Raw genomic sequence first — 26211 nt, 5'->3', positions numbered from 1 at the left:
ACCTAGGTTTAGAAAGTTATGCAAGTTACCTCAAGCATCAGATCTATCACCTATGGTCCTTGTGAAAGGTTTAGCGGCCTATTTGGTAATTGGCAATAAATAATGGTAATGGTATTGATATTTAAAGTAAGTTTGTGACAAAGTTTCATGATGATACCCAATTATTCTACTGTGTCATTTCTCAAAAAATGACACCATAACATGATGATGTGTCAATTTATGATTGGTCAATTTTTATTATTTATTTTTTAAAAGCCTAAATGTACTCTATATGTACGTATAATTGTAAATACATGAATTTTTTTAAAAAATACGTAACTATAGTTTTTTAAAACCTATTTTTATCTTTTTAAAATCATTTCTGAAAATTAAATTATAATTAAAATTAAGAAAATAAAAAAAATCATTATTGTTCTTCATTATTTATCATTCATGATCTTAATTAATTACGTACCCCAAAATCTTGTATAATTTATTCGGAACTCATACCAAAATTCTGACCAAAATTTCGTCCAACGACCGGATTTATTGGGTTTTGAATCTGCTTCCACGATGTTATACAAATTTTTTTTTTAGGGTTTGATTGATAATTTTGATTTATGTAAAAATCAAGTTATTTGATAGTTTTGAGGATGAAAATAGCCTTAATAGGATGTATTATGATCATCTAAACACATATTTAATTTTTTTTAACGATCAATGAATAACGAGGTATGCTCTGTGGTTTAGAGTTCAATTTTTTTTTTCATAAACCTGTTTGATCTAGAATTGAGATTTGCGATTTGTTTTAATCTGTTTTTGGTTAGGTAATTACCTAACTTCCACAAACAAGTTCGAGAAAACTTGATTACATTTATTGAATCAGTTGAGAACAAAAAAAAAATCCGACCACTTCATCTTTTACAAACTTGATACTTGCTCTTTAATTTGACAAAATTGCACAATTTGAGTCCACATAAATCATATTTTCCAACCAGCCATAGCAGAATTTGTCCTTTGCAAACACTTATTAGTGAGATTGTTGTTGAGATTTTTGTATGAACAAAACCCTAAAATCAAAAACTAGAAAGAAAAAAAAAAAACAAGAAACAAAATGCAAAAACACAATTTATCTTCGAATTTTTATCCCAATATTAGTCCGGATTTATGAATTTATCAGCAACTAACATTGATTTTGGGAATGAGGGGGCTAATCTATAACATGATTGAAGAACAATGATGAACACTTTTAACTTTTTTGATTTTTAATTATAATTATAAATTCGAAAATTAATTAATATTATAAAATTAATTAGATTTTCATAATTTATAATAATGTAATTCTTAAAAAAATACATATATTAAAAAATACATAAGTAAATACAATTTTAATACATTATAGACATTAAAAATAATTCAAATTGAAAATAAAAATACTAAATACAAGCCAATCAGATTTTGCCACATTAGCAAATTGTGGTGTCATTTTTAAAGAATGACACCGTAGACTATTCAAAAGTCATGCTAATAGTCCCTCTCAAGTACCTCATTTCCTTCACAAAATTTTTAAATAACATCCTGGTAATGGAAATTTATAAACAAATAAGTGTTTGGAGGTAGATTTTATTGACATTGTAATGAACATAAGATTTAGCAAACTTACAAACAGATTAAATTATTGGAAAAATGGCACAAGAATAATCCCATCTTTGAGCCGTCCTCCCAAAATAATCCCACCTTTGGATTATTTTTACATAATCCGACCTTTATAGTCAATCCGCTGTAAATGTCCCAACCGGTCATGTAACTTGTTATAAAAGGTTACTTGACACGTGGCGGCCTGTGATTGGTCTAAAAAATTAATAGAAAATAAAAATTTAAACAAATAGTTTAATTTTTTTTTAAGAAAAAAAAAACAATTAATTATTTAAAAGCCACCCCACCAGCTGTCAACCTACCGCGCACCTGACTCCCTGTCCCGACCACCCGGAGTCGGCACTGATGCTGACTCCAACGCCGATTCCGACGCCGCGCCATGCCCAGCCTAACGCTCCTCCCCCAGCGAGCCCCGACTCCAACTAGCACACAAACCAGTTAGCCCCAACCCCCACCGCAACCAGCCACCACAACCACCAACCCCTGCCAGCGAGCCCCAGCCCCAACTCCAACTAGCGCACAAACCCTTACCCCTGCCAATGAGATCCCACGCCCAGCCCCTGCCCCTTGCCTCGCGAAGCCCTAAACTATCCTCCTACTGGCGACCGTATTATAGCCGGTGACCCAGTCCTCCCACCTAGCCTCAACGCTGATTTCGGTAATGGTTGATTGGTTGTGGTGGTTTAGTGGCGACGGAAAGGGGTAGGGGTGGTCGGTGAACCGCGCGGGGAAGCCAGTGGCTCTGGGCCTCGTCGACCGTAGGGGTTGTCGAGCAGGGAGGTGGCTGGGGTCGTGGTGGGGGCTAGGATTTGGTTAAAATCTTAGCCTTTTTTTTAAAAGAAATTTAAAATTATTAACTAATGTTAATTATTAATAATCATTTCTTATAACAAAATTAAAATAAAATATTATTTTTTAACCAATCATGTGATAACACGTGTAGATTAAACTTAATTAAAAAAATTACCTACTCAACTGGTTACAGGTTACTTGGGACCATTAGGAGCGGATTGACTATAAAGGTCGGATTATTTAAAAATAATCCAAACGTGGGATTATTTTGGGCGGACAGCTTAAAGGTGGGATTATTCCGGGTAATTTTTCCTAAATTATTTGGTGTAAGAACTTGGGATTTTATGACCGCTTAATATTCCTATAATTTATGACCGCATACCAAATGTGTCATTCGTGTGAGTTAGAATTTTTTGCTGTTGCATTTAATTAACCATTTGGGTTAACGACTTGGGATCCATGATGTAAAAAGGATCTTGCATGACAAAATTATGGATCAAGATAATCTGTTTCGATAAATTTTTGTCTTTAAGGTCTTTTGAATATCCGGTTAAACATTTACCTACTCTTACAACATATAGTGTATATATACTTCATTTCTTCATGTGAAACTTGATGAAGAATGTGCATACTTACTCAAAATGTTTGAAATTGTTAACACTTTCATGATTAAATGCATACTTAATACTTCATAAATTTGATTAGATGCATACTTAATACTTCATACATATATACAGTGGCGTATCCAGAATTTCAGAAGTGTGAGTTTGGAATCATTAATAAGATATAGGTTTTTCGATTTTTTAATTGCAAATGTCTGCGATTTCACGCTTTTTAATGTAGATTCTACCAGTTAATTATTTGAAGTTATATTTTTGTCAACTTTATAAAAACTCGATAGAATGAAAGTATTTTGAGACAAACCTAACGAGATTCCACTTGATTATATAGGTTTTTTCCAACGTATGAACTATAAAAAACAATCAAATGAGAGTGTGTAATTATCTTAACATTACAAACGTTGCAATTTAAAAAGAACGTAAGTAGGAAATATAAATTATAAATTTGATGCATACGTTCGAATTTCATATTACAACGGATAGCATAATTTAATACAATTAAATACAGTTAGAAAAAAGCATCTACAAGCAAAATTTTGATTTTCATATATTTATTTTGGAAAAAAAAAATTAGGATGAGAAAGTAGTTAGTGTAGCTAGAGGGATTAATATTTTGAGTATTAGGGTTTAGTAAAGTAATTGAATTATAAGGGAAACAAATTAAAAAAGATGTTGAGGTTAAGTAGAGTAGTTAAAGAAAAAGTGAAAAAGAAACTAGAGTATTGGTCATTGGGGTTAAAAAAATGATATTGGTGTTTAGTAGAGTAATTGCAGCAACTAGCAACCTACTCAAAAACAAAACAAAAAGAAGAAAAAAAAAAAGGCTGCAAATTTGAGTTCCCAGGAATCGAACTCCTGACCATTGAGTCAAAAGCGCAAAAACCACTTACTGACTTACCAGCGAGCTGCGCAGAGTTTACTATCTCATATATACACGCAAATTGTATTTAATCTTTTTTTCTGATTTTTTTTAATTGAAAAAAAAAAAATTTCCAAAAAATCAGTGGGTTCAATGAACCCACTTGAATATATATATATATATATATATATATATATATATATATATATATATATGTATGTATGTATGTATGTATATATATATATATGTATATATATATATATATATATGTATATATATATATATATATATATGTATATATATATATATGTATATGTATATATATATATATATATATATATATGTATATATATATATATATGTATATATATGTATATATATATATATATATATATGTATATATATGTATATATATATATATGTATATATATATATGTATATATATATATATGTATATATATATATATATGTATATATATATATATGTATATATATATATATATATATATATATATAGTGTGTGTGTGTGTGCGTGTATATATAATATATATATGTGTATATATATTTTTTTAAAATCACCTAATATATATATATATATATATATATATATATATATATATATATATATATATATAGTGTGTGTGCGTGTGTGCGTGTATATATAATATATATATGTGTATATATATATTTTTTAAAATCACCTAATCCCCCACTTCACCCTCCCCCGTCCCCACCCACACCGGCGCACAAGCCGCCAACCATCCTTCACCGGTGCGCCACCTAACAACCCACCGCTGACCGCCCTAACCACCTCGAAAACCGGCTCCCTTCCCCGATGACCCCATCCTCTGTTCACTGGCCAGAAACCCTAATCCCAACCCAAAGACATTAAAAAAAACCCAAACCAATTTAGGGTTATAAAACCAAACCCAGAAATTGGGTTTGGGTTTGTGGTTTAGGTGGGGTTTAAGGTTTTCGGGCCGCACGAAAAGGGAAAGGAACTCGTCGGTTTTCGGGGACGCGAAGGGGATAGGGCTCTAATTGGGGTGGGGGTCAGGGGAAGGGGGTTGATTTTGACAGGGAGATGGTGGTGTCGGGGAAACGGGTTTGGGTTTTGTGGTGGTGGGACGTTATTTTCAAGGGAGAGTGGGTGGTCGCCGGCGCTAGGGGGAGAGTCGCCGATTTCCAGCCGTCGGGAGGGGCTGGGCAGTGGGTTGTGGGAGGGTAGGTTTTTTTTTTTAATAATTTTAATATAGTTAAAAAAAATAAAAAAATAAAAACTAAAATTTAGGTTATTTTTATTAGGGAGTAATAGTTTTCTGATTATTTTTCAAATTGTAAAATTGACTCTTAACATGCGTATTTAGAAAGAGATTTATTTGGGAAAAAAAAAGAATTAGAAAGTAAATGAATGAACTAATTAACTACTTTATATTAACTCAGAAGAAAAATGAATGAATTAACTACGAAATAAAATAATTAGAACATTGATAACCTAACATGACCCTTTTTTTATTGTTTTCTTTTTTTTTTCTTTCTTTTTTTTTTTTTTTTTTTTTTTTTGAAAAAGGATACAAACAGATTACATATTAATAATAAAGCAAAAAGAACTAACCGCCGCTTAGTTAGCAATTAGATGAGCTCTCTAAACGCGTTAACGATCCGCCTTATGAATACTACAAAACTGAAAGGTTGAGCCAAGTTGTAAAATCCTCATAATGAGCCAAATATAAGAGACATTACCTTGCCCCTCCCCACGAAGCAGGGTGACAAGATTATATGAATCTGTAAAAATTGTGAGAGACAGAAACCCGCGATCAAAAGCCCACTGTAGCCCATACACGCATGCCAACGCCTCTGCGTGTAAAGCTGAGGAACAAACCCCGTAGTTACCACCTTCACAGATCCGATCATCCCGTTGGTCGTCATTATCCAAGCACCAACCCAATCCTGCCTATTGAGAATCTTTGAAACAAGAGCCATATGTTTGAAGGGAAAGTAAAGCGTTCCCATGGGAAATCAGGCCAAGGTGAGTAATGTAAAACCCATGCGGAGAAGAGGCACCACCATCTACCACCGCAATATTAGGGGTACTTGCAGAGGCGTCCAAGTTGACAAAGATTGAATAATTATTCATGACCTTCGCAAATAATAAATCAAAAGGCCGGGACGCAGAAGAATCCCTAAAGATTTTGGAATTACGACATAACCACAAACTCCAAAGCGTACCCACGAAGGTACCTAAGCGAGTACGTACTAGAAGGTCCATCACGACTAAAAAAAAGTCAGATATAATCTTGGATCCAATCTGAGAGAGAAATTCCATTAAATTCTGATCCGCCCCTCCAAACTGATCATGCACTAAAGCACATTATTGAAGAGGTGCTACAGAACATGTCTTGAATCGGAACTCCTCTATGATCGAGTTCCACCTTGATTGCAAGAGTGCTGTGTAGCAATTTCAATAAAAACAACTTTTATTTAGGCTGCAACTGGAGAGACCAAAGAACCTTCCAGAAAGAGTCAGCAGCGGAATATGTGGAAGTCGGAGGAAGTTATTGTTGTAGCATTACATAACCAGGTTTAATAGAGTACTTTCTAGAAGGGGCACTCGCCCAATAACGAAAATCATCCTGAGTCGTATCAGGTATCTCCGTTGGCAGGATTGTCGAAGCATCCGCTGGAACAAATCAGTCGACAACTTTAGTAGTATCCAATCCCATTGTGTGATGATTGATGAAAAAACTGATAGTATGAGGAGCTGAATTTGGCCAAGGAATTCCGGGTTTGAACTCATCAGGATTGCATACCATTAACCCCACTTAGCTGACCCAGCTAGAGTGGATTGGCCGTTACCAATTTTTCAGTTACAACCCTGTTTTAAATTAGTGTCCGCCTTAAGTAAACCCCAAAGGCCATAAGAATGACGACTAGAATAAAGAGGCCGACTATTAGGGTTGTTGGAAAGAAACATCATTCGCGCATTGATCATCATGGGCCTCATCACTTTAGTTGCCAGGCCATGTAGGGTCTTTAAGAGGCTTTTGGGCTTCATGCCCTAGTCTAATTATAATGAGATTATAAATAGACTAGGTGCCTAGGTTTACAAGTAGGCAGTTTACTGATCTTTTGATCAAACCCGAATTAGCAAACACGAAACCCAACCCCTCTCAAAGTCGTCTCTCACACGGCTCTCTCCTCCTCCTCGGCGCACGGTGGTGTCTCGTGGTGGTGGTGGTTCGTGCAGTGGTCGGTTGTCCGAAAAGGTGGTGATCGCGGTTTTCCTCAATCACTCGAACAATCTAGTATTGGTGGACGGCTCGTTTGAATCTCGTGGACTAAGTAGAGGAGCAACACTTGGGGCTCTATTCTCTCCCTGATTTGCCTGTCGAACAGTTTCGTGGAATTCACGCTTCAAAGGTATAATTATGTGTCTTGTGTGTTATGCATGTGATTCTTGGGATTAGGTGCTTTGTTGAATATGATTCATACTATTTTTGTCCAACAAAAAGTTTCATTAAATGGGAAAAATAGCTCCCGAGAAACTGATATAGAGAAGCTCAAAATTGGCGCTTCTCATTTTGCCCAAAGCTGCTCTGGGCTTCTTGAGAAAGTGTTTCTGTTTTTTAAAAAAACCCTTATTTGGCCCAGTTTTTATTTTTTTTAGATAAAGAAACCCTTGTAGAAACTAGGCAAACACTTACTTAGTTATAGACCAAGAATTCCTCCTCCCAATTCTCAAAGTCCAACTGTCCAAGTATTTTATTGGTTACCTTTCACACATAATGAAGATTAAAATGTAAAAGGGTTGGTACTACAAGTATTAGTTGGTTCTAGAGAGAATAAAAAGCATGATTCTTTTCCAACCAAGCCAGCTTCCAGAATTTTGTCCTTCCTCTCTAGTTCAATTTTGTTTACTAATTCGCCAAGGAGGTGTTTGGTCTGGTGTAATTTTTTTTGAGGGGCTAAAACAGAATCAGGTTACCGTTTCCGTTAGAATGTACTTCGTATTTGGTTAATTGTTTTTAAGTGGTAACTCATTTCATTATCGGGGTAAAAAGTGAGGAAACAAATTAAGTATCCTGTATCCTACAAAAATTAAAAAAAAAAAAAAAAAAAAAAAAAAAATACAGACTCTTCACTCTCCTCTCACTTCTAGTTCCACAACTCTCTTGAGAATTCCCAACATCGTTCGACAATTTTCCTGTAAGTATCTTTTCTTATTTCTCTTTCCAATTCAATGTTTAATTTTAAAACCTTTTATCAGTGTAATACTGTAATGAATGTCTAGCGAATTTCTATTTATAGCTTCTTTTTTTTTTTCTTAATTTTGAATTTTTGAAGCTTAAGTGGAGTAATTCTTTTAATTTCTTCTTCTTATTGTAAAAAAATGAAATCAAGATTGGAAATTATTTGGAGCATATTATATATTGTTGCCATTTGCATTCGAAGTAGTGAAACTTTACATTGCTGCAATTTTTTCTTCAAATTGATGTGCTAATTTTCTTATTTATTACCGTTTTCATAGTAATTTGGAATTAAATTCTCTTTTTTGCATATTTTTTCTCAATTCCTAGAGTTATTTTCTTCATTGGTAATTGCAGCTGTGAAAGTTTCAATTTTTTTTGTTGATTTATGTTTACAGTTTTCATACATACATAATGCAATGCAATTAAACATACCAATACCATTGTTTATAAACCCAATTGTTTTTCTTAATAAAGTACATATTATGTTAATACAGCGTGTTTTAATTACTACAATTTAAAGCTCATTTATCTTCTAATTTGCAACTAGGCAAGTACTATACTGTATTTGTTCTCCTAATAAAATGTTGATTCAGCGCGATTACAAATGTTAATTTAACGCGATCAGGGGAGTACTTTTGATCAGTTCAATATTATGTAGATGTGTGCTATTATGTAGTTTCTTCAGTGTATTGCTGAATGTTGCTTTTAAGTTAATCAGCGTTGTTTCGATAATCATTTTAAAAATGCTTGCTTTGATTTCATTTTCCTTAAACTAGTTTTAGCATGTCTTTGTAGCATAAGGAGGGTTCATCAACTTGATGCAGGTGGTCGGAAGAGGAAATTTTGGTATATCACATGTTTTTATGAGAAAACAAAATAGGTTTAACTTAAAATCGAGTTTTATTCTCAATTTTTTTTTTTTTTTTTTTTTTCGATACTTGTATATCATCTGCAACTTAGGACAAAGATTTATGCATTTGTAGTACTGTAGTTCAGTTGTAGTTTTCTGATTATTTTGTGAGTATTTGCTAGGAGGGTTTTAGTTTTTAAGCAGGTCTTGAACTATTATTTGTTTACTAAGAATTTTAACCAACTTTGTAGGAAATTAATCTCTTACAAATGGATGGGGAAAAGTCTAGCTTTTTGGAAAAAATCGAATTTGCAAAAAGGATGGCTGCTAACCGGGATTATGCTGGTGCAAGATCTAAGCTGCTTGAAGCCCATAATCAGTTTCCAGATTTCAAAATAGCTACTCAGATGATAACTGCTTGTGACATCTTGTGTACATCGGAATTGACTTTGAATGGTGAAATTGATTGGTATTGGGTTCTTGAACTTAGTCCAGAAGCTAATAATTCTCAAATAAAGTCGAAGTACAATAAACTCGTTAGCCTATTAGAAGGAATAAAAGATGACTTTCCTGGGTCTGTCACTGCTTTGAAGTTAGTTCATGAAGCTTATGCTGTTCTTTCAAACGCATCTAAAGCATGGATCTTTAACTCAAGAAGGCTGACAAGCATGGATGTTAGTGAATCATTTGTTCCGTCTGTGAGTTCTCTTGGTGATATGGGGCATCAGAATGGTAGGAGTTTGAGTCAAGAACATGATTCCTCACCTGTCTGTGAAAGTTCTGCTTCTAAGAATGCAGATGCTGCAATAGGTCTTGTAGGTATCGGTGAAATAAGTTTAACACCTATTGAAGTTGATGATTCAGATGATGCCGATAATAATCAACAGAACAAGGGAATAAACTCTACAGAATTGAATTTTTATTCTTCCACTTTGAAGTGAGAGTTTACTCAGACTACTGATACCAATGTGGCTACAGCTATGGATTTTGATCTTTCGAATGAGAAGTCACTTCAGAATTTAAGAGCCACTACAAATCATGTGAATCATGAAAATTTTATTAACTTTGATGATGCAAAGAAGGCAGAAGCTTTTGAAGTTGGTCAAATTTGGGCTGCTTATGATAGTGACAATTTTCCTCGTAGGTATGCTCGCATCAATAACGTTTCAGAATCACCTTTCAGGCTCGATGTTACTTGGTTGCGACCTATACCACAAAATGAAGATGAAAGAAAATGGTGTGAAGTCAGACTGCCTGTGGTATGTGGATTATTCAATTTACATGAAAATGAAGAATCTATAGTTGATCCTGCTATTTTCTCCCATGTGGTTCCTTGTACAGTCAGCCCAACTTATGATGAATTTGAAATTTTCCCACAAGAAGATGAAGTTTGGGCAGTTTATAAAGACTGGCGACCTTTTGAATGGTTGGAAAACCCTGAATCTAAGAAAGCATGTAGTTTACAGGTAATAAGGATAATTGAAGGTTACTCAGAGGATGGTATGCTTGCTGTGCCCTTAGTCAAGGTTGATTATTCAAACAATATTTACAAAAGAGAGACTGAAGTTGCTCAAGAGCGTACTTTCAAAATCCCTGCAGAGTTTTTGTATCGCTTTTCACATCAACTTCCAGCATGTGATTTAGAAGGTGGGAAATTGATTGGAATATTTGGTGATATGCCACAGCAAGATCCTTTGTCCATCAACTCCTCAACCAGTCAGAGGCCTACATCATGCCCTTCATCAGTGGATTCGGTAGGTAATTCACTAAAAATGGAGTGGACAACCAAAGATTTTACTCCAAGTCAAGTATGGGCAGTCTATGATGGCTCCGACCAAATGCCTAGGCAGTATGCACTAGTGAATAAAGTTTTTCTGGCTGGAGCAGTTGAAGTGACTTTTTTGGAGCCTCATCCCAATCCTATGGATAATGAAGAGATTTCTTGGATCGAAGAGAACTTACCTGTTGGTTGTGGAATATTTAAACTAGGTTCCAGGATTGCTGTTATGCCTTTGAGTAATTTCTCTCATTTGGTAGATTGTGACCGAACTACCAAGAATATGTTTTACAGAATTTATCCCAAGAAAGGTGAGATATGGGCGATGTACAAAAACTGGAATAGAAAATGGAAGCAACAGGACTTTAGAGTCTATCATTGTCGGATAGTTGAAATAACTTCAGATTTCACAGAGCCTTCTGGCCTGAGTACTACTAGATTAGAAGAAGTTCCGGGATATAAAACTTTTTTCCAGAAACAACTCTGTGATGGGTTTGCATTAAGCCGAGTAGTTCCAAGATCAGAGATGCTTAGCTTTTCACACCGAATTGAGGCATTTGTTGTCCCAGGAATTGAAGCCCATGGTATACCTGAATGTTCTTGGCACCTAGAACCTGATTCTTTGCCTCCACTTATTTCTAATTCCTAAAATGTAGGCATGACTTGCAGTAGTTCCTCAATTTTTCTATGATTATGGTGAGTTATACTCTTGACTTTCTAACGATCTGTAAATAGTTTAAATGTTTACTGTACATCGGGTGGCTGCCCTTTACTCATCAGACGCTAATTGCTTTACTATAATTCCAGCAGGTTAAACTCCTGAATAGTTATTGTTAACTGGATTTGGAAATTAAGGGTCTATGACGCCAATTATTGTTGTAGAATGGTTACAGTACACTCGATATTAGAATGAAGTATAAGTCAGTCCATCAACTCCTTTCCCGTCAGAACTTTTGAGTAATGATTACACTGTACGTAGTACTTGAAATTAGAATGAATTATGTCAGTCATTGGTTTAATCTTGATGCCAATTGGATGGAAGACATGATTTCCGATGTTAATTTGTAACTGATGTGTGTCCCAATTTTTGGTTGTTTAGTATTCTGCCATAGCCCATATGATAAGAGTGCAATGTCAAATTATTTTCGCAGTTAGCTGCATGATTAGCGGAATTTATCCAATGTTGCAGTAGCAATAGCTTTGTTTACCTAAAACCAAACTATTACTGGAATACAGAGCACAACTGCACAAGGCCATCTTTTGCTACTATTACTACTCTTTTACTAATGAAGATGGATATCCATATAGCTTGTTGCAGCTATCTGCGCAACACGCGTGCTGCACAGATCAAACCCTGGCTCAATCGTTATTTCAGCTCTGCATTTTGGGTTCCTCACTTTGGAGGTGCCTGACCCTTATATAATATAGCCTTCAACTTATTTAAGTATCCCTCCATCTGAAATTTCTCTGATTGCGTACCAGTAGATACTGAAATTATCATTGTAGTGCTCCCAATTTAATTTTATTTGTCTTCGCTATCTCATAAAGTGTGATATGCAATGCTTTGATTATTAATAGATAAGAATCATTCATACACTTGGTCATATTTTAAGATTTTGCTAGTTCAATGCTAATAATAGTTACTCCCTCCGTCCCTAAATTACATTCCTCTTTGAAAATTTATACGGGAATTAAGAAGGGAAGAATAAGACAAATAACAATAATTAGATAATCCAGTTGGAAGTACAAAGATAGATTAGTTATTACTCATTACAAGTCATCAATCCTTTGCAAACAAAAAAAAGACCAATCATATGATCCTAATTAAAAAATTTTAACCAGTCATATTCATTGTAATTTGGCACAAGGATTATGAGTGAGATTAAGTAAAGATGAGTGAGAAAGCATTAAATATAAAACAGAAAAAGAGAGTTGATTTAATAAAAAAACTTACCAAAAATAGAAAGGAGGAATGTAATTTTGGAATACCAAAAATAGTAAGGAGGAATGCAATTTAGGGACGGAGGGAGTACTTCTTTTCATTTCAAAAAAAAAAAAAAAAAAAAGGAAAATTTGAGTTTATAAATCCCAACTTTGGGCGATTTACTATGAAAAATTCAAACTATGAGTTATCCCCCAAAAATCCCAACTTTGATACCCATCTTCTTTTAAAGATCCCATATGACCGGTAACCTGAATGGAAGGTTAACTCATTTTTTTCTATAAGAAAATAACCACTTGTCAGAATTTTAGTGGTCCAAAAAATAAAATTACTTTTTTAAAATATGATTTATTCAAAAAAAAAAAAAAATTTAAAAAAACCACCCCATCCCCATCCCGGAAAACACCTCACTCCCACCCCCACCCCGCAGAGAAATCACCCCTCATCCCGGGAAACCCCTCCCTTGCCATTGGAAAACGGCGCCCACCCCTTCCCCACCCCCGATAACCCCTTCCCGTCGCCGAAATCAGGCAAAAACCACCCACCATCGAAACCCACCCCTTTCCCTCCCACCACCCTCGCGAAACACTCCCACCCTAAACTGGAAAACCCCCTCCCAAAACCCCCACCCTCGAAATCGGCCCCCTCCCTTCCCCCACCCCTGAAATCAACCCACGGTTTTCCGGTTTATGGTGGGAGGGTTTCGCAAGGGTGGGGGGAGGGAAAGGGGTGGGTTTCGAGGGTGGGGGAGGGATGGTCGTTGGAATCCGGCGACGGGGAGGGGTTATCGGGGGTGGGGGGCGATAATCCGGCGAGGGTGGGGTGCGAGTAGGGTGTTTTCAGAGATTGGGTGTGGGCTGCTGTTTTGATTTTTTTTTTTTTTAATTTTTTTTTTTTGAATTAATTTTTTTTTTTTTAGTTTTTTTTTTTAATTATTTTTTTGACCAATTCCATGTTGACACGTGAATTGTAACATGAAGTAACATGTTTGGTAACCTGTTGGGATCTTTACAAGAAAATGGGTATCAAAGTTAGGATTTTTAAGGGATAATGCATAGTTGAGATTTTTCATAGTAAATCGCCCAAAGTTGAGATTTATAACTCAATTTTTCCAAAAAAAAAAAAAAAAAAAAAGGATTATAGAATAAACCCTAACTAAGCTCACCTGAATGAAAATTTCTAGTCGTTTGGCGCCATGCTAGGTCATTAGAATCCAAAGGAGGCCTTGATTTCATACTTATAGTAAGTCCACTCATCAAAATATATTACATAAATAAATAAATAAATAAATATCTTCAATCCCTCAAGAGTTTCTAAATAAATAAATATTTTCAATCCCTCAAGAGTTACTGTCTGGAAACTTTAGTACTCAATCGTCCTTTATAAAATCATCTCTATGAACGGCAAACAGATTTCCACGTCTCAGGAAGACAAGAAGCTAACAAACACAATAGGAAAATCAGCAAGCATTGATAGCACTTAGGCTTAGTAATGACATTTATAAGCCATTGACAAGCTTTTGTTGCATTCACATGAACTCAGATAAACATGTATACAAATCCTAACTACATTTTATTGGTTGAACTTAAACTCACCACAAACTTGAACTTAGTCGTCCATATAATACAGAATATGATGGCAGAAGCTAGGGTAAAGAACGGTGAAAGGCAGATTTCTAGTAGCGGCGACCACCAGCAGTAGACAGGAGTACACGACTTGATTTCTTACCCTTCTTCCCAGTTTCATTGGTCTTGCGTGTCTCTGGTCTCTCCCGGGAAATTACATTTGCAAACGAGTGTACAGTCTGGACACCTTGATTTGTTGACCCTACACAAGCACCAAATCCTAAATCAGATCACAATTTATATTTAAATCGATTATTGCAGTGGTAGAAAAACAGGTCAATAACTCAATACACCCAGCTTAAAGCTAAAAATGACCACCCCATCATCTACCAGATAACAAGCTTATTATCCAATGATCTATATACATCAGAAAGCGGTTAATACTGCTTTCTCCAATATTAAGTAGCAAGACTAAGGTAATGGGGCATGGTGGCAGTTTATAATCCAGATCAAACATGATGGTTCCCCACGTTGCATATCTGAATGGCTCAAGTTACTAAGAATAGAGTACCATTAATCCCGGTGGAAGAACTAGTCCTTCCAACATCAGCTTCAGGTGTAGTTTCTTGAATATGCAAGGAAGGAGAACCACACCCTGCTGCAAAACCCAGCCTCGCAACATTTGAGAATAATTGTCGTCCTTGAACTGAAGGGCTTGATGCAGCCACTGTTGAGGCAGGACTTCCAAGAGCTGAATCATAAAACAAATCTATCAGTGAACTTGCAATCATCAGTACTTTATAACAACGGAATTATTAACTTATTAACTTGATGTGATGATTTTAACCAAGATAGAAACTATGTGACAGGATCTTATAAACAAACCACCAAAATATCAGAACAGCAAACTGTTGCATAGAGCAGGACATTGGAGAAGGAAGCAAATCACAAAAAACAAAGTTGTTTCCCAATAGTCTAAGTTATGCTTGGTTGTTAAGTGCTGGTTGCATTAGCTAATTTGACTAGTTGGTTGCATAAGATGTTTTGACTAGATGTTTGTACTAGCTATTTGTAAAAAAAGTGTTCCATAGTTTTAGCTAATAACTTGTAGCTGTTTTGTTATGAGCAAGTGAAATGCTAAATAAGTAATAGAATAGGGTAACAAATTTGACAGGAAGATATGTAAAGTTTAGACATTATGTCAAAGTGATCATTACTCATTAGGCTATAATTTCATAACCAGCTAGCCTTACAAGCTTCTTTTTTCAACTTTTTGGAAATTACAGTGTTGAGCAAAAATTACCAATTGGTTTCAAATTACACAATAAAGAAATTTCTAAGTAGATTAAACTTGTGTGAGGATGACAAAATCTAGAACATACTATTACCTTCAAAGTCGTCCATGGAGAAAGTAGATGAGCTATCATAAGCTTGCATATTATTATTGTAATGAACAGGTAGGGAATATGAAGTATCAGCTTCAGCTTTGATTTTATCCTCGTGTTCCTGCATGTGCAAAAAAGCCAACAGGAGAAAATTTAAAAATGTCAAATTTATGTAATTCAGTCTGATCACAGAAAACACGTAGAATTCACAGAGCATTTAATCACCCATAGCACACAAAATATCATTTACGCCACACACCATACATAGTTTACAGCTACAGAGAATGAGGAGTGGAAGATAACCACATCAAAGAGCTAGATAATTAGCAGCTACCATTCTCACCAAGACACCAACAGAGTGTTAAAAAAGCCAATCACCAATAGAAAGTTCAAACACGAGAATATAACAAAATTAATTCTTATCAATCTTTTTTAAAAAAAAAAAATTATGATTGTTAAATTTACAAAAGGAAGGTTTGACATCTCTTTTTTTCTACAGCAGATTTAGCCAGAACTAATGTCAAAAGATAAGAATGGAAGTACTCCTTGTCAAAATACATATTCCAAGCACCACGCTTCATCATAAGTTCAGGCACAACGTTACTTCCCAGTTGATATATCTTTAGTTCTTTACAAGACAGCAGAAAGCAAAAAAACTTGAGATAAATTAATCAGCTATCAGCCTATCAATACCTTTCTGGCAAGCTGCTTTCTCTGCCTTTCACGTTTCTTTAAATCATCCCTGAAAGGAGCCAAGGCTTCAGCAGGCAAGATGTCTTTTAAGTCAATTTCACATAGCTGTTAACACTTTTAGAATTAGGACAAGATCCAAACCATTAAAAAAACCAAGTACAGCATTATAGCATTACCTGAAATGTGGTCGTCAAAGGAAAATGGCTCAGGTAGCGGTAGCGCCTCCTCATGGCCTCAGACTGAGTCACAGACTCCAATTGCAATATTTTTCCACTCACTCTAGAATTCATGCAGCTTAATCAGAATGCGGGGTAATGCAAAGCTGGTAAAAGGTACAATAATGATTGCAAAGACAAGAAGACCAATTTATAGTGAAAATGCTTGGCATGAATTAATATGAAAGTGAACTTAAAATGCTGATCAACACAGCTGCAAATTTTATTTTTACATATAAATAAAACCAATCATAATCCTTCCAAAGTTCCATTCCAAGAATTTTGTCACTAAAAAAATTGGTATCTGACGAGGATGCCAATATTAAATAATGCCTTCATCCCATTTTAGTTGCAACATTGTATGAACTGAAATTCAAAGGAAAAGGAAAAGTTGCAGAACAAAATAGGAGATGATAGCTTAAAAAATCTCTGTTACTCTTCCAAGTCCCAAGGTAAAGAAAACAGATATGCCACAAACTCACACACGAGTCCCCTCTTCTCCCCTATATTCCACTCACCTGTCACCTCTACTAACTTCCTGCAGGTACTAATTCTTTCAACTCATGCCTTTGATGTTAAAGGACCATCCCAACCAAAAGCTTAAGATACTTGTTGAGGCCCAGGAATATCAGAATATGTTTTATACTCTATCACAACCCCTCACATGAGAGCATCAACCATTAGCTTAACCATTAGGAATATGTTTTATACTCTGTCATTTAAGTTTTGTATACATTAGCACTAAGCAAAGTATGTGGTCTAGAAGGAGGCATTACAAACCTCTATTTGACCAGCATTTAATTTTAGGCAATATAATTGACTTCTGAAAAATTGTGTGATGGTTGATCCTAGGGTACTTTTTATATCTAATGTAAGACCAGGAAAAAATAAATTTAAAAAAAAAATGTTAGATGATGAGAAAATACCAGATATTATACTCATAGTCGGAGAATCAAATAAGAAACTATAATAGAAAGGATATGAAAGATAAAAAACTATATATAAGAAAAGGATTTAATTGAAGTTACAAATATAAGGAAGAAGATGAAGAGAGAACAGTAGGCAATAGGGAAGGTGACTCAAGTCATTGTTGGTGGTTGTTATAGTATATAGTTGTAACTACTGTTGTAAGAGGGTCCATATCATTTATAGGAGTGATCCTTATAGAAGGTAAACATAGGTGCTACATTAGTATCAAGTCTATAGATATTAGTATCAAGAGAACTTAAAGAGAGCATAAACATTGGTCATTAGTATCAAGTCTCTAGACATTTAACTATAGCGTGAAAGCATCCCCCATGGCCACCCAACATCCAATAGAAACTTTAAACAATTTCCAAGAGGGATCTAGAGCAATGACAAATTGAAAAAATATGAGAACTATCTAACTAAATCAGCAAATCACCTATATTTTATCAATGCCAACCACATCAATTCCAATGCGGAACCATTACCAACAATGTGCCATAGACAAAGAGGTAAGACAGCTAGACAAGAATTTTTGGTTTATGATTGTCATCCCAGACATGACTATATGAATGCAATAATGATCATCCTCTCTTTCTCCACTCCAATGTATAAAGAGGCTCAAGGCGCACCAAGGTGTTTTGGAGTACCTTAGCGCGCCTCATTGAAGTGAGGCGCATCCGCGCATATAATAAGAAACAAAAAAAATCTGGAAAAAAACTCATTAGCCTTGGTGCGCCTCAAGCTACGCCTTGGTGCGCCTAGGCGCGCCTCATTGAAGTCGCCTCGCCCAGACCATAAAAAGCGCATGACCTCTAACGCCTTGCGCCAAAGGCGCACTTTTTCAAACACTGCTCCACCTCTCCTCTAGTTAATTAAGATAAGCATCCAATTGAAGCATACCACAACCTATGGCAAACAGATGCTAGGACGCACGGAGGCGCACTTTTTCAAACACTGCTCCACCTCTCCTCTAGTTAATTAAGATAAGCATCCAATTGAAGCATACCACAACCTATGGCAAACAGATGCTAGGACGCACGGGTACGACATTTTTAGGCCATTTCCTGTACAGGGGATTGGTACGTTACGAGGATGGAAAAAATACGTCCCCGATGTTTCCTTGAGAAGTGGTACGCGAAGGATTTTTGGGTACGGCAAGGATGAGAGATGGGGACATTTCGACTATTTTTCGACGTCCCAAACCCAACTGAGCCCAGGCCATTCTAGAAAAAACCCTTTTACTTACTTAAAGCCCTTTTACTTACCTAAAAACCGACCACCTCTAGAACCCTAAAAAGTGGTCTTTGTCTATGTTGACAAATTGCAATTGTCCTACGCATTAGTTTGTGTGAAATAGAGAGTTGTTGCGGTGGGTCAACTTCCAACACCATGCTCGTCGGCAAATACTCCGAATAATGTTAAGAGGAGAAAGAATGTTAACTAGGTTTTTTTCTTTTTCTTTTTTTTTTTTTTTAATCTTGATTAGGACTTATTAGGAGTAAAGCTGTAAAGAGGTAGTAGTTCACATGCGATAAAACCTCGCACAACTATACACAACTCTTCCTTTTCCTATTTTACTCTTGTTTTTTTTATTATTTTATTTTAAAGGTTAAAGACTGTTAACTTTTCAACTCACATTAGTCGCTTTATGTGTAAAATTTTAATTCCCTCCAAAAAAAATAAGTGGATTTAAATTTTTATTTTATAAATAATTGTCATATCCATATCGTACCTGTTTTTTTTATAATATTGATTTTGCCATTTTACGTCCCTGTTCCCGTCCCCGATTTTGTATCCGTATCCGTATCGGTGCTACCTAGAACAGATGGTACACCACGTGAACTACCTCAAACACTAGGGTTTAAGGGCTTAAACCTTAGCTCACTATAGAGAGAACTGTAGGTCAACACATTCCATCCCAAGAAGGTGATGTACACCTCATTTCTCTTCATATTTTATATCCAAAGCTGACATAAAACAAACATATACTCCTCTGTTTCATTTTAATTGATGTGTTTTAACTTTTGCTAGAATTCACATAATTTACTTTAACTTCATTTTGTGATTTATTTGTAAGAAATAACATAGTAAAGTGGGGTCTTGTTTGATTTGTCTCAAAGTTTATTTTCCATATACAAAATTTTTATTATTTTTTGTTGTGCATAATTGAAGATATAACCATTTGAAGTAATGCATTGGCAATAGCGCCTAAAGAAAGTGTGTCAATTAATATGAAACGGAGGAAGTGTTAAACTAGAGTGATCTTCCTATTTTCCCCCTAAGAGAATCTTGTCAATCATCAAATCATCAAAGTTCTATTTCTATTCTAAATTGCACCATAATTAAGTCAACCCATACACCAGCTTTACTTAACTCATTCTAACTTTATGCAATATATCTTTGCTAGTATTGTGCTGCATAACAAAACCATTTACGTTTTAGAACCAAACCTGAAGGGTCAATTATTTTGCCAATGTCGGTCCATAGAGGCAAAAATGTCGGCCCTGAAGGCACTAGTTATAGCACATAAATTGCCATCATATGAAGAGGATTGATAGAATATAACTAATTCACACAATTTAAAGCAATCTCATAGGGATCAAAAACCTCTATTAAACTGTCCTTAACCAGGAAGCCCTAAAAATAATCCTTTTGATCCTAAATGTTCTTCCCCCTTTTTTTGGCCCATTTACAAAGCACATTTTTTTTGTCGTTAATATCTTTAATTACATGTTAGAAAAAAATTATAAAAATTGATATGAAAGTATTCATTGAGACAAATCAAACAAGACCCCACATGCATATGATTTTTCATTTATATTTGAATAATTATAAAAGTTCTCTTTAATAAATAATATTGGCCATATTGGAAAGAACAAAAAGTATTGGAGGGAATAGTAAGTCTTTCTTTTTGTAGCCAACAAAAAAACAGAATGGTGCATACCTTGCAGGAAGCAGATCATAGCTACCATAATGGTGCAAAAGACACTTCATGTTTAGTGGATGAAGGATAATAGGCTGACCATCAACGGCCTGAAAAATATAAAAAGTACATTTGCCTCATTAAGATTGAATAGGTATCTGGGAAGGATTAGAAGATTTAAGCTTCAGATCTATTGAAGCTTCCAAATGACCAAATGTGGCATCAATTGCAACCCTCATACAGAATTATTAAATCTATATTACAATTCGCCATGTTAATTCAGCTCTAAAAGAAAATTGATGTACATGAACAAGCCTTTGACCAAGCAAAGTCAATGACAGTTGACGCTTGACACAGCAACACAGTCATGGGCTAATAGTAGTATGATAATCATATATCGACACTAGTAAGTAACATAAGACAATGATTTGAGGGATTACCCTCACATACCTGGTAGAAATTGTATGATTCCTTTTCCTTGGTGTCTCCCGGGGAACCTACTGGAGTTAGCAAGGTCTTGCTTTCTTCATATGAAGAGGACATGGACACATCAAGTCCTTCAAGTGATTCATCATTTTCAGAGGACTGAACTAAACAAGCACTTTCATGGACAACATCTGCCATTACATCGTTTGGCCCCTTGTTATCCAGAATAGATGGAGACGAAGTTCCATGTCCAAGCTCATCATCTTTGCAGTTAGGATAGACACTGCTAGCAGGTTCACAATCAATAGTTTCAGAAGATTTTCTGCCTCCAAAATTTTGACGAGCAGTCCAATATTTTTTTCTTTGTTTCAAGTGTTCCATAGCAGCACAAACATATGGAAGCTTCTCTATGTCATCAACAAGCCCTGATTCAGCCCGTGCTAGCCAATTATCCAATTCTGATATTGCTTCTCTAACAGAGAGATCCACATCCAAAGTAAGAATGAACTTTGAAAAGGAGTCACAAGACTTGCTACTCGTTCCATCCTTGACCTTTTCATGAAGAGAAAATGAGTCTTTCTTCCGAGTTAAAAGCATAAAATCTAGCACATCACCAACATTGTGGCCCGTAACATTTTCCGCAAAGATAGTATATAAATCTCTTGAGGATATCATCATAAAACAGAGTGGGCACTTTCTCCAGCATTCTGCTTTATGATTTTCCTCACCCATAAGTAAGTATTGCAAGATACATGGAAAACAGAATATGTGTCCACAAGATGTGATCTGTGGGCAGAGAGGAGTATCCAAACAAATTGGACATTGAATAGGGTGCGGAGTTGAGTATCTCAAACATATTATATCCTCCCACTGTAATGTTTTGTCAGGATCCATAGATTCAATAGTATAGCTTCCAGAATCCAAGACAACAAATTTGTAGTTAGCCTGGAGGAAAAGGTCCTTGTTGTAAGGCTTAATCTTCTGAGGCTTTTTCAGTGGAGGACCCCTAGGTTGAGAACGAGAGATTGGATTATACTGAAAATTTAGTAAGTGATTACCGCTTACTGTTTGATACCTTCTCCGCGCAGAACCACTTGCTCTACCATTTGGCGGAGAGACAGAAACTTCCCCACTGGATGGAGGAGACCCAACGCCTCCTTGAGCAACAGAGTGAGATTGAACTCTATTGTTGATACTGTGATTAGATGCCTTCTTACCATTTGAACTTCCATGTCCAATCATCTAAAAAGATCAGGGGTATATCATCAAAATGTGCAAAAGATAAATAAATAAAATGACATCCAGATTTATACACGCACATTTACTCATACTGGCAAATAACTTGCTCAACATTTGAAAGAGGATTTTGTTCTACCACCTCCAACCTACTTAAAAGCGTGGTTTCAAACAAAAAAAAAAGAGTATATAGCTATTTACAATAAACACCACCCTCCAACCCCACCACAACGTGCAAAAATATTTTAAAGAAAAGAACATTACATGACAAGAAATCAGTTCTTAACATCCTTAATCTATGATTTCTCCCTTCACTCCATAATGATTGTCCCTCATCTATTCTAGTATACCCAATTTGCTTGTCTCACATAGTTGATAAATGAAATTGAACGAACACTTTCTGTAATCCACTATAATAAACACACTGCCATTGCGAGCAATAGTTATTCAATGAACTTCCAGCTTTCAGTAATTAATCAATGGAAATAGTTAGTATTCATGGAGGGCTTGTGGCATTTCTTATTTTTTTTTGTAACTAAATTAAGCATCAGAGAGTATCCAAATTCAGAGGTGGACCGGAGAAGTGTTAAGCCATCAGCAAATTGCACCTGAGCCGTTACATTTATCCGTATCCCCAACACGGTCCAACGACTTCCCGACTTCGAAGTGATTTAATTAACTATGTGTAAATTGAGCCATTCATAAAACAACACTACCACTTCCTCAATCGTAACACAGCAAAACACGAAGAATTCAAAATAGACCTCAGAAAACAATCCAAATGACACAAAACTAGGGGAAGAAAACAATCTTTGAAATGTACCTTTTTGGAAGATCCACTAGAAGTTCCTGCAGTTCCTAAAATCACAACAACCAAAAGAAATTGCAATAAGAAGCAAAAATTCAAAAGTATCACTATCAAGTATCAACCTAATCAGCTCAATTGATCCAAATTCAACAGCAAGAACCCTAAAAATCACCTGAAATTGAATTGGGGAAGGAAGCTTCAGATTGAGGGTCGGAGATCCGAAGCGAATCGAGAGGTGGAGTTTGCGGGGAAGAGAGAGAACTTTGTTGGTGTTGAGGTTGAGATTGAGGTTCATCAATGGAGATTGAGAAGCCATGATTGAAATTAGGGTTTTGAGCAGAGGAAGACGAAGACGATGATGCTGAACCTTGATGGGTGTGTGAGGGCAAGATGGACATGAAATTATGGAGAGAGAATTTGGGGGAATTTTATTTTGAGTTTGAGAAACTCTGTTCGAAAAACTAGTTTTAATTTCTGAGAATTTTTACGAATCTAGTAGAATGGTTTTATAATTATTCGTGGTGTATGTGTTGGATTTTTGGAGCATCTTACGCATCTGTAAACGAATCTATGCTTTTGTGAAAATGAAAGTCTTGTTCATAACTTGATAACTTCAATGTTGTGTTATTGTTATTTTTACATTGGACTAGTATGTACAATTGTACATCATGCGATACCTATGCATTAGCACGAGATATATTTTTATTTGAGAAAGGTTTTGATCGGTATTGTAGTTATTAGAAAAGTTAGTGGAGTCATTGGTCTGGTATATAGGCAAGGATGTCAAAATCGCGATTTAAATTATATGTCTGGATTGGGCAAATAGCTTAGAATGGTCTCGAAATCGAACACAAACATGATCCTTTGAATTGTTCATCATTGCTTGGATCATTGGCTCATTGCAATCCTAACAATTCATTTGATTGTCTATACATTGTGCATTTGTTCATGATGATCCCTAATTTCTTAACCTTTTTTTTTAACACATTTCTTAACTATTTATTTAATCCTTAAATGCATATATAAAAGACTAATTGAGATGTTAAAAATTAAATTAGCCGATTTGGTCCGGGCTTTAATGAAAAAGTTGGCCCATTTTAGCACACATTATCAAGGTTGTGTTGTAATATTTAGGGATGTCAATGGGCGGGTCGGGGCGGATGTTGGCCTTCCCATCCCCATCCCCATCCCCATCTAAAAATTTCATACCCATCCCCGTCCCCATCCCCGCCCCGGCGGGTACAATTCCAAAACCATCCCCGCCCCACCCCCCACTTGGATATCCATCCCCACCTAAGACCCGCTTAATCCCCACCCTAAGACCCACCTCACAATACATAATCCAACATATTTAATACTACGTATAAATTACAACAAATAAAATTATTATTAATATTACACACTTTTTTTAATTATAAAATTAGTGTATTATAAATCATTATATCTACAATTTTTTTATATATAAAATAGTATACAAGTATATAAAATATATAGATGTGGGTGTGAGGTGGGGATGAGGCGGGTACGAAGTGGGGCGGGTGGGGATGGGGCGGGTACGAAGTGGGGCGGGTGGAGCGGGGCGGGGATGGGGCGGGTAAAATGTAAAATCCATCCCGCCCCATCACCCATGGCGAGTATGACTTTTATCCCCATCCCGCCCCACCACCCACCAAACCAAGACCTATCGGCGGGTCTCCTACTTGACCAGCCCCACTGACATCCCTAGTAATATTTCCTAGATAGTCTTCTAACAATTTGTGTAGGAGCAATCCCACACAGAAATTTTAGAGAAGTTTGTATTGCTTTATAATGTTGTGTACTTTGATGATGTCAACATTATAAAAATAGAGAAAAGATTGTGCATGAGCTTAGTGTTGATATATGTATTATTTATATCAAGAGCACTTTGCACGACTGCACGCGCTGTGGTTTGTAATTGACAGATTTATTAATTACTTATTTATTTAATTATTTAAAATAAATTCGTAATTAATAAGTTAATCATGGATAATAATGTCAGTCGGTGTTTTAAGAAGATAAGTTTTCTCTATAAATAAAACATGATTGTTTTTACTAAACTATGTTCTTTTCTTTTTCTTCTCTGTAAATATTTCTAAAAAAAACGTTGATGGAGTGTATATTGATTTTTGCAGTCATAAAACACTAGTTCTTAGCGAAATCCTGGAAGTATCTTTGGTATCTCTCAAGCGCAAATTTAGTGGGGGCAAATAATACTTTAATTTAAGGACAGTGATTTTTCACGTCCCTTTGATTATTTTTCCTAACAATCTTAAAGTATTATTTTCGTTTATATCAAATGGATGCAATGAAGAATGTTTCTGATGCTGGAAAACTTGATCGTTTTGATGGAACAAATTTCACTCGTTGGAAGGAGACCATGAAGTTTTTCCTAACTACTCTGAAGATATTTTACATCTTGGATGTTGATCTAACTTCTCTTCCTGAACCAAGTGACAAAGATACTCCTGAAGTGGTGGCAGAACGGAAGAAGCGAGAAGAAGATGAAGTGTTGTGCAGGGGTTATATTCTGAACCACCTCTCTGATCGATTGTATGATCTTCATCTCCCTCTCAAGACAGCAAAGGATATTTGGAATTCACTTGAGACAAAGTACAATTCTGAGAAACAAGGAGCAGATAAGTTCATAACTATGCAGTTTTTCGAATTTATTATGTCTGATTCTCTTCTTGTCCTTGATCAAGTCCATGAATTTCTTATTTTTGTCTCCAAGTTTAAAGATCTTTCTATAGAAATTCCTGAAAAACTAATAGCGGGCGGAATTATTGCAAAATTGCCTCCTAGTTGGAATGAATATTGAAAGAAATTGTTACATACTTCTGAGGAATTTAATTTGGAACGGTTACAGAAGCATTTACGAATTGAAAAGGAAACTCGTGCTCGTGAAAAAAATACGATGATGCTTCTGGTTTCAAGGTTAACTTTGTTAAAAATAATCAGAAGGGAGGCAAGAAAAGAAAGGCAAATTCTAATAATAACTCCAGCAATCCTACTAAAAAGCCTAAGAAAGACATTTATGAAATTACATGTTACAAATGTGGTGAGAAAGGACATTACAGAAACACTTGCAAAAATCCTAAAAAGAAGAAAAACCAGAATAAGAGTGAGGATCAGGCTAATGTTGTTGAGCAGGTTGGAGATATTGTAGCCATGATTTCTGATTTACAGATTGGCTTGATACAAGAAATGCACATGGCCTCACTTACTACAAGTGACGATTGGTGGTA

At 35.6% G+C, this 26211-nt stretch overlaps 2 protein-coding genes across 4 annotated transcripts; one reads left to right on the top strand and one right to left on the bottom strand.

Moving 5' to 3' along the window:
- Nucleotides 1-8027: 8027 nt before the first annotated feature.
- On the top strand, nt 8028-11663 carry LOC145602539 (uncharacterized). Its single transcript, XM_081658731.1, has 2 exons — nt 8028-8112; nt 9258-11663. The coding sequence occupies exon 2, from the start codon at nt 9987-9989 to the stop codon at nt 11430-11432; it is 1446 nt and encodes a 481-aa protein (XP_081514857.1). The 5' UTR covers nt 8028-8112; nt 9258-9986; the 3' UTR covers nt 11433-11663.
- A 2291-nt stretch (nt 11664-13954) lies between these two features.
- LOC145602393 (uncharacterized) lies at nt 13955-23556 on the bottom strand. Of its 3 annotated transcripts, XR_014104542.1 has the most exons (10): nt 23118-23555; nt 22961-22995; nt 20926-22143; nt 20497-20585; nt 16545-16647; nt 16369-16473; nt 15679-15796; nt 14862-15041; nt 14321-14552; nt 13955-14163 (listed from the first exon to the last, which is right to left on the bottom strand). XR_014104542.1 is itself a non-coding variant. In XM_081658587.1 (9 exons), the coding sequence occupies exons 1-9, from the start codon at nt 23341-23343 to the stop codon at nt 14401-14403; spliced, it is 2217 nt and encodes a 738-aa protein (XP_081514713.1). In that variant the 5' UTR covers nt 23344-23556; the 3' UTR covers nt 13955-14400. The 3 variants fall into 3 exon arrangements, 2 of the variants coding, with proteins under 2 accessions (XP_081514713.1, XP_081514712.1); XM_081658587.1 differs by having other exon boundaries at nt 13955-14552; nt 22961-22986; nt 23118-23556; XM_081658586.1 differs by having other exon boundaries at nt 13955-14552.
- Nucleotides 23557-26211: the final 2655 nt, after the last annotated feature.

This window comes from Chenopodium album, chromosome 21 (assembly GCF_948465745.1).
Source record: "Chenopodium album chromosome 21, dcCheAlbu1.1, whole genome shotgun sequence".
In the NCBI taxonomy this organism is placed as follows: domain Eukaryota; kingdom Viridiplantae; phylum Streptophyta; class Magnoliopsida; order Caryophyllales; family Amaranthaceae; genus Chenopodium; species Chenopodium album.
This window is presented reverse-complemented; position numbering and strand designations above follow the sequence as displayed.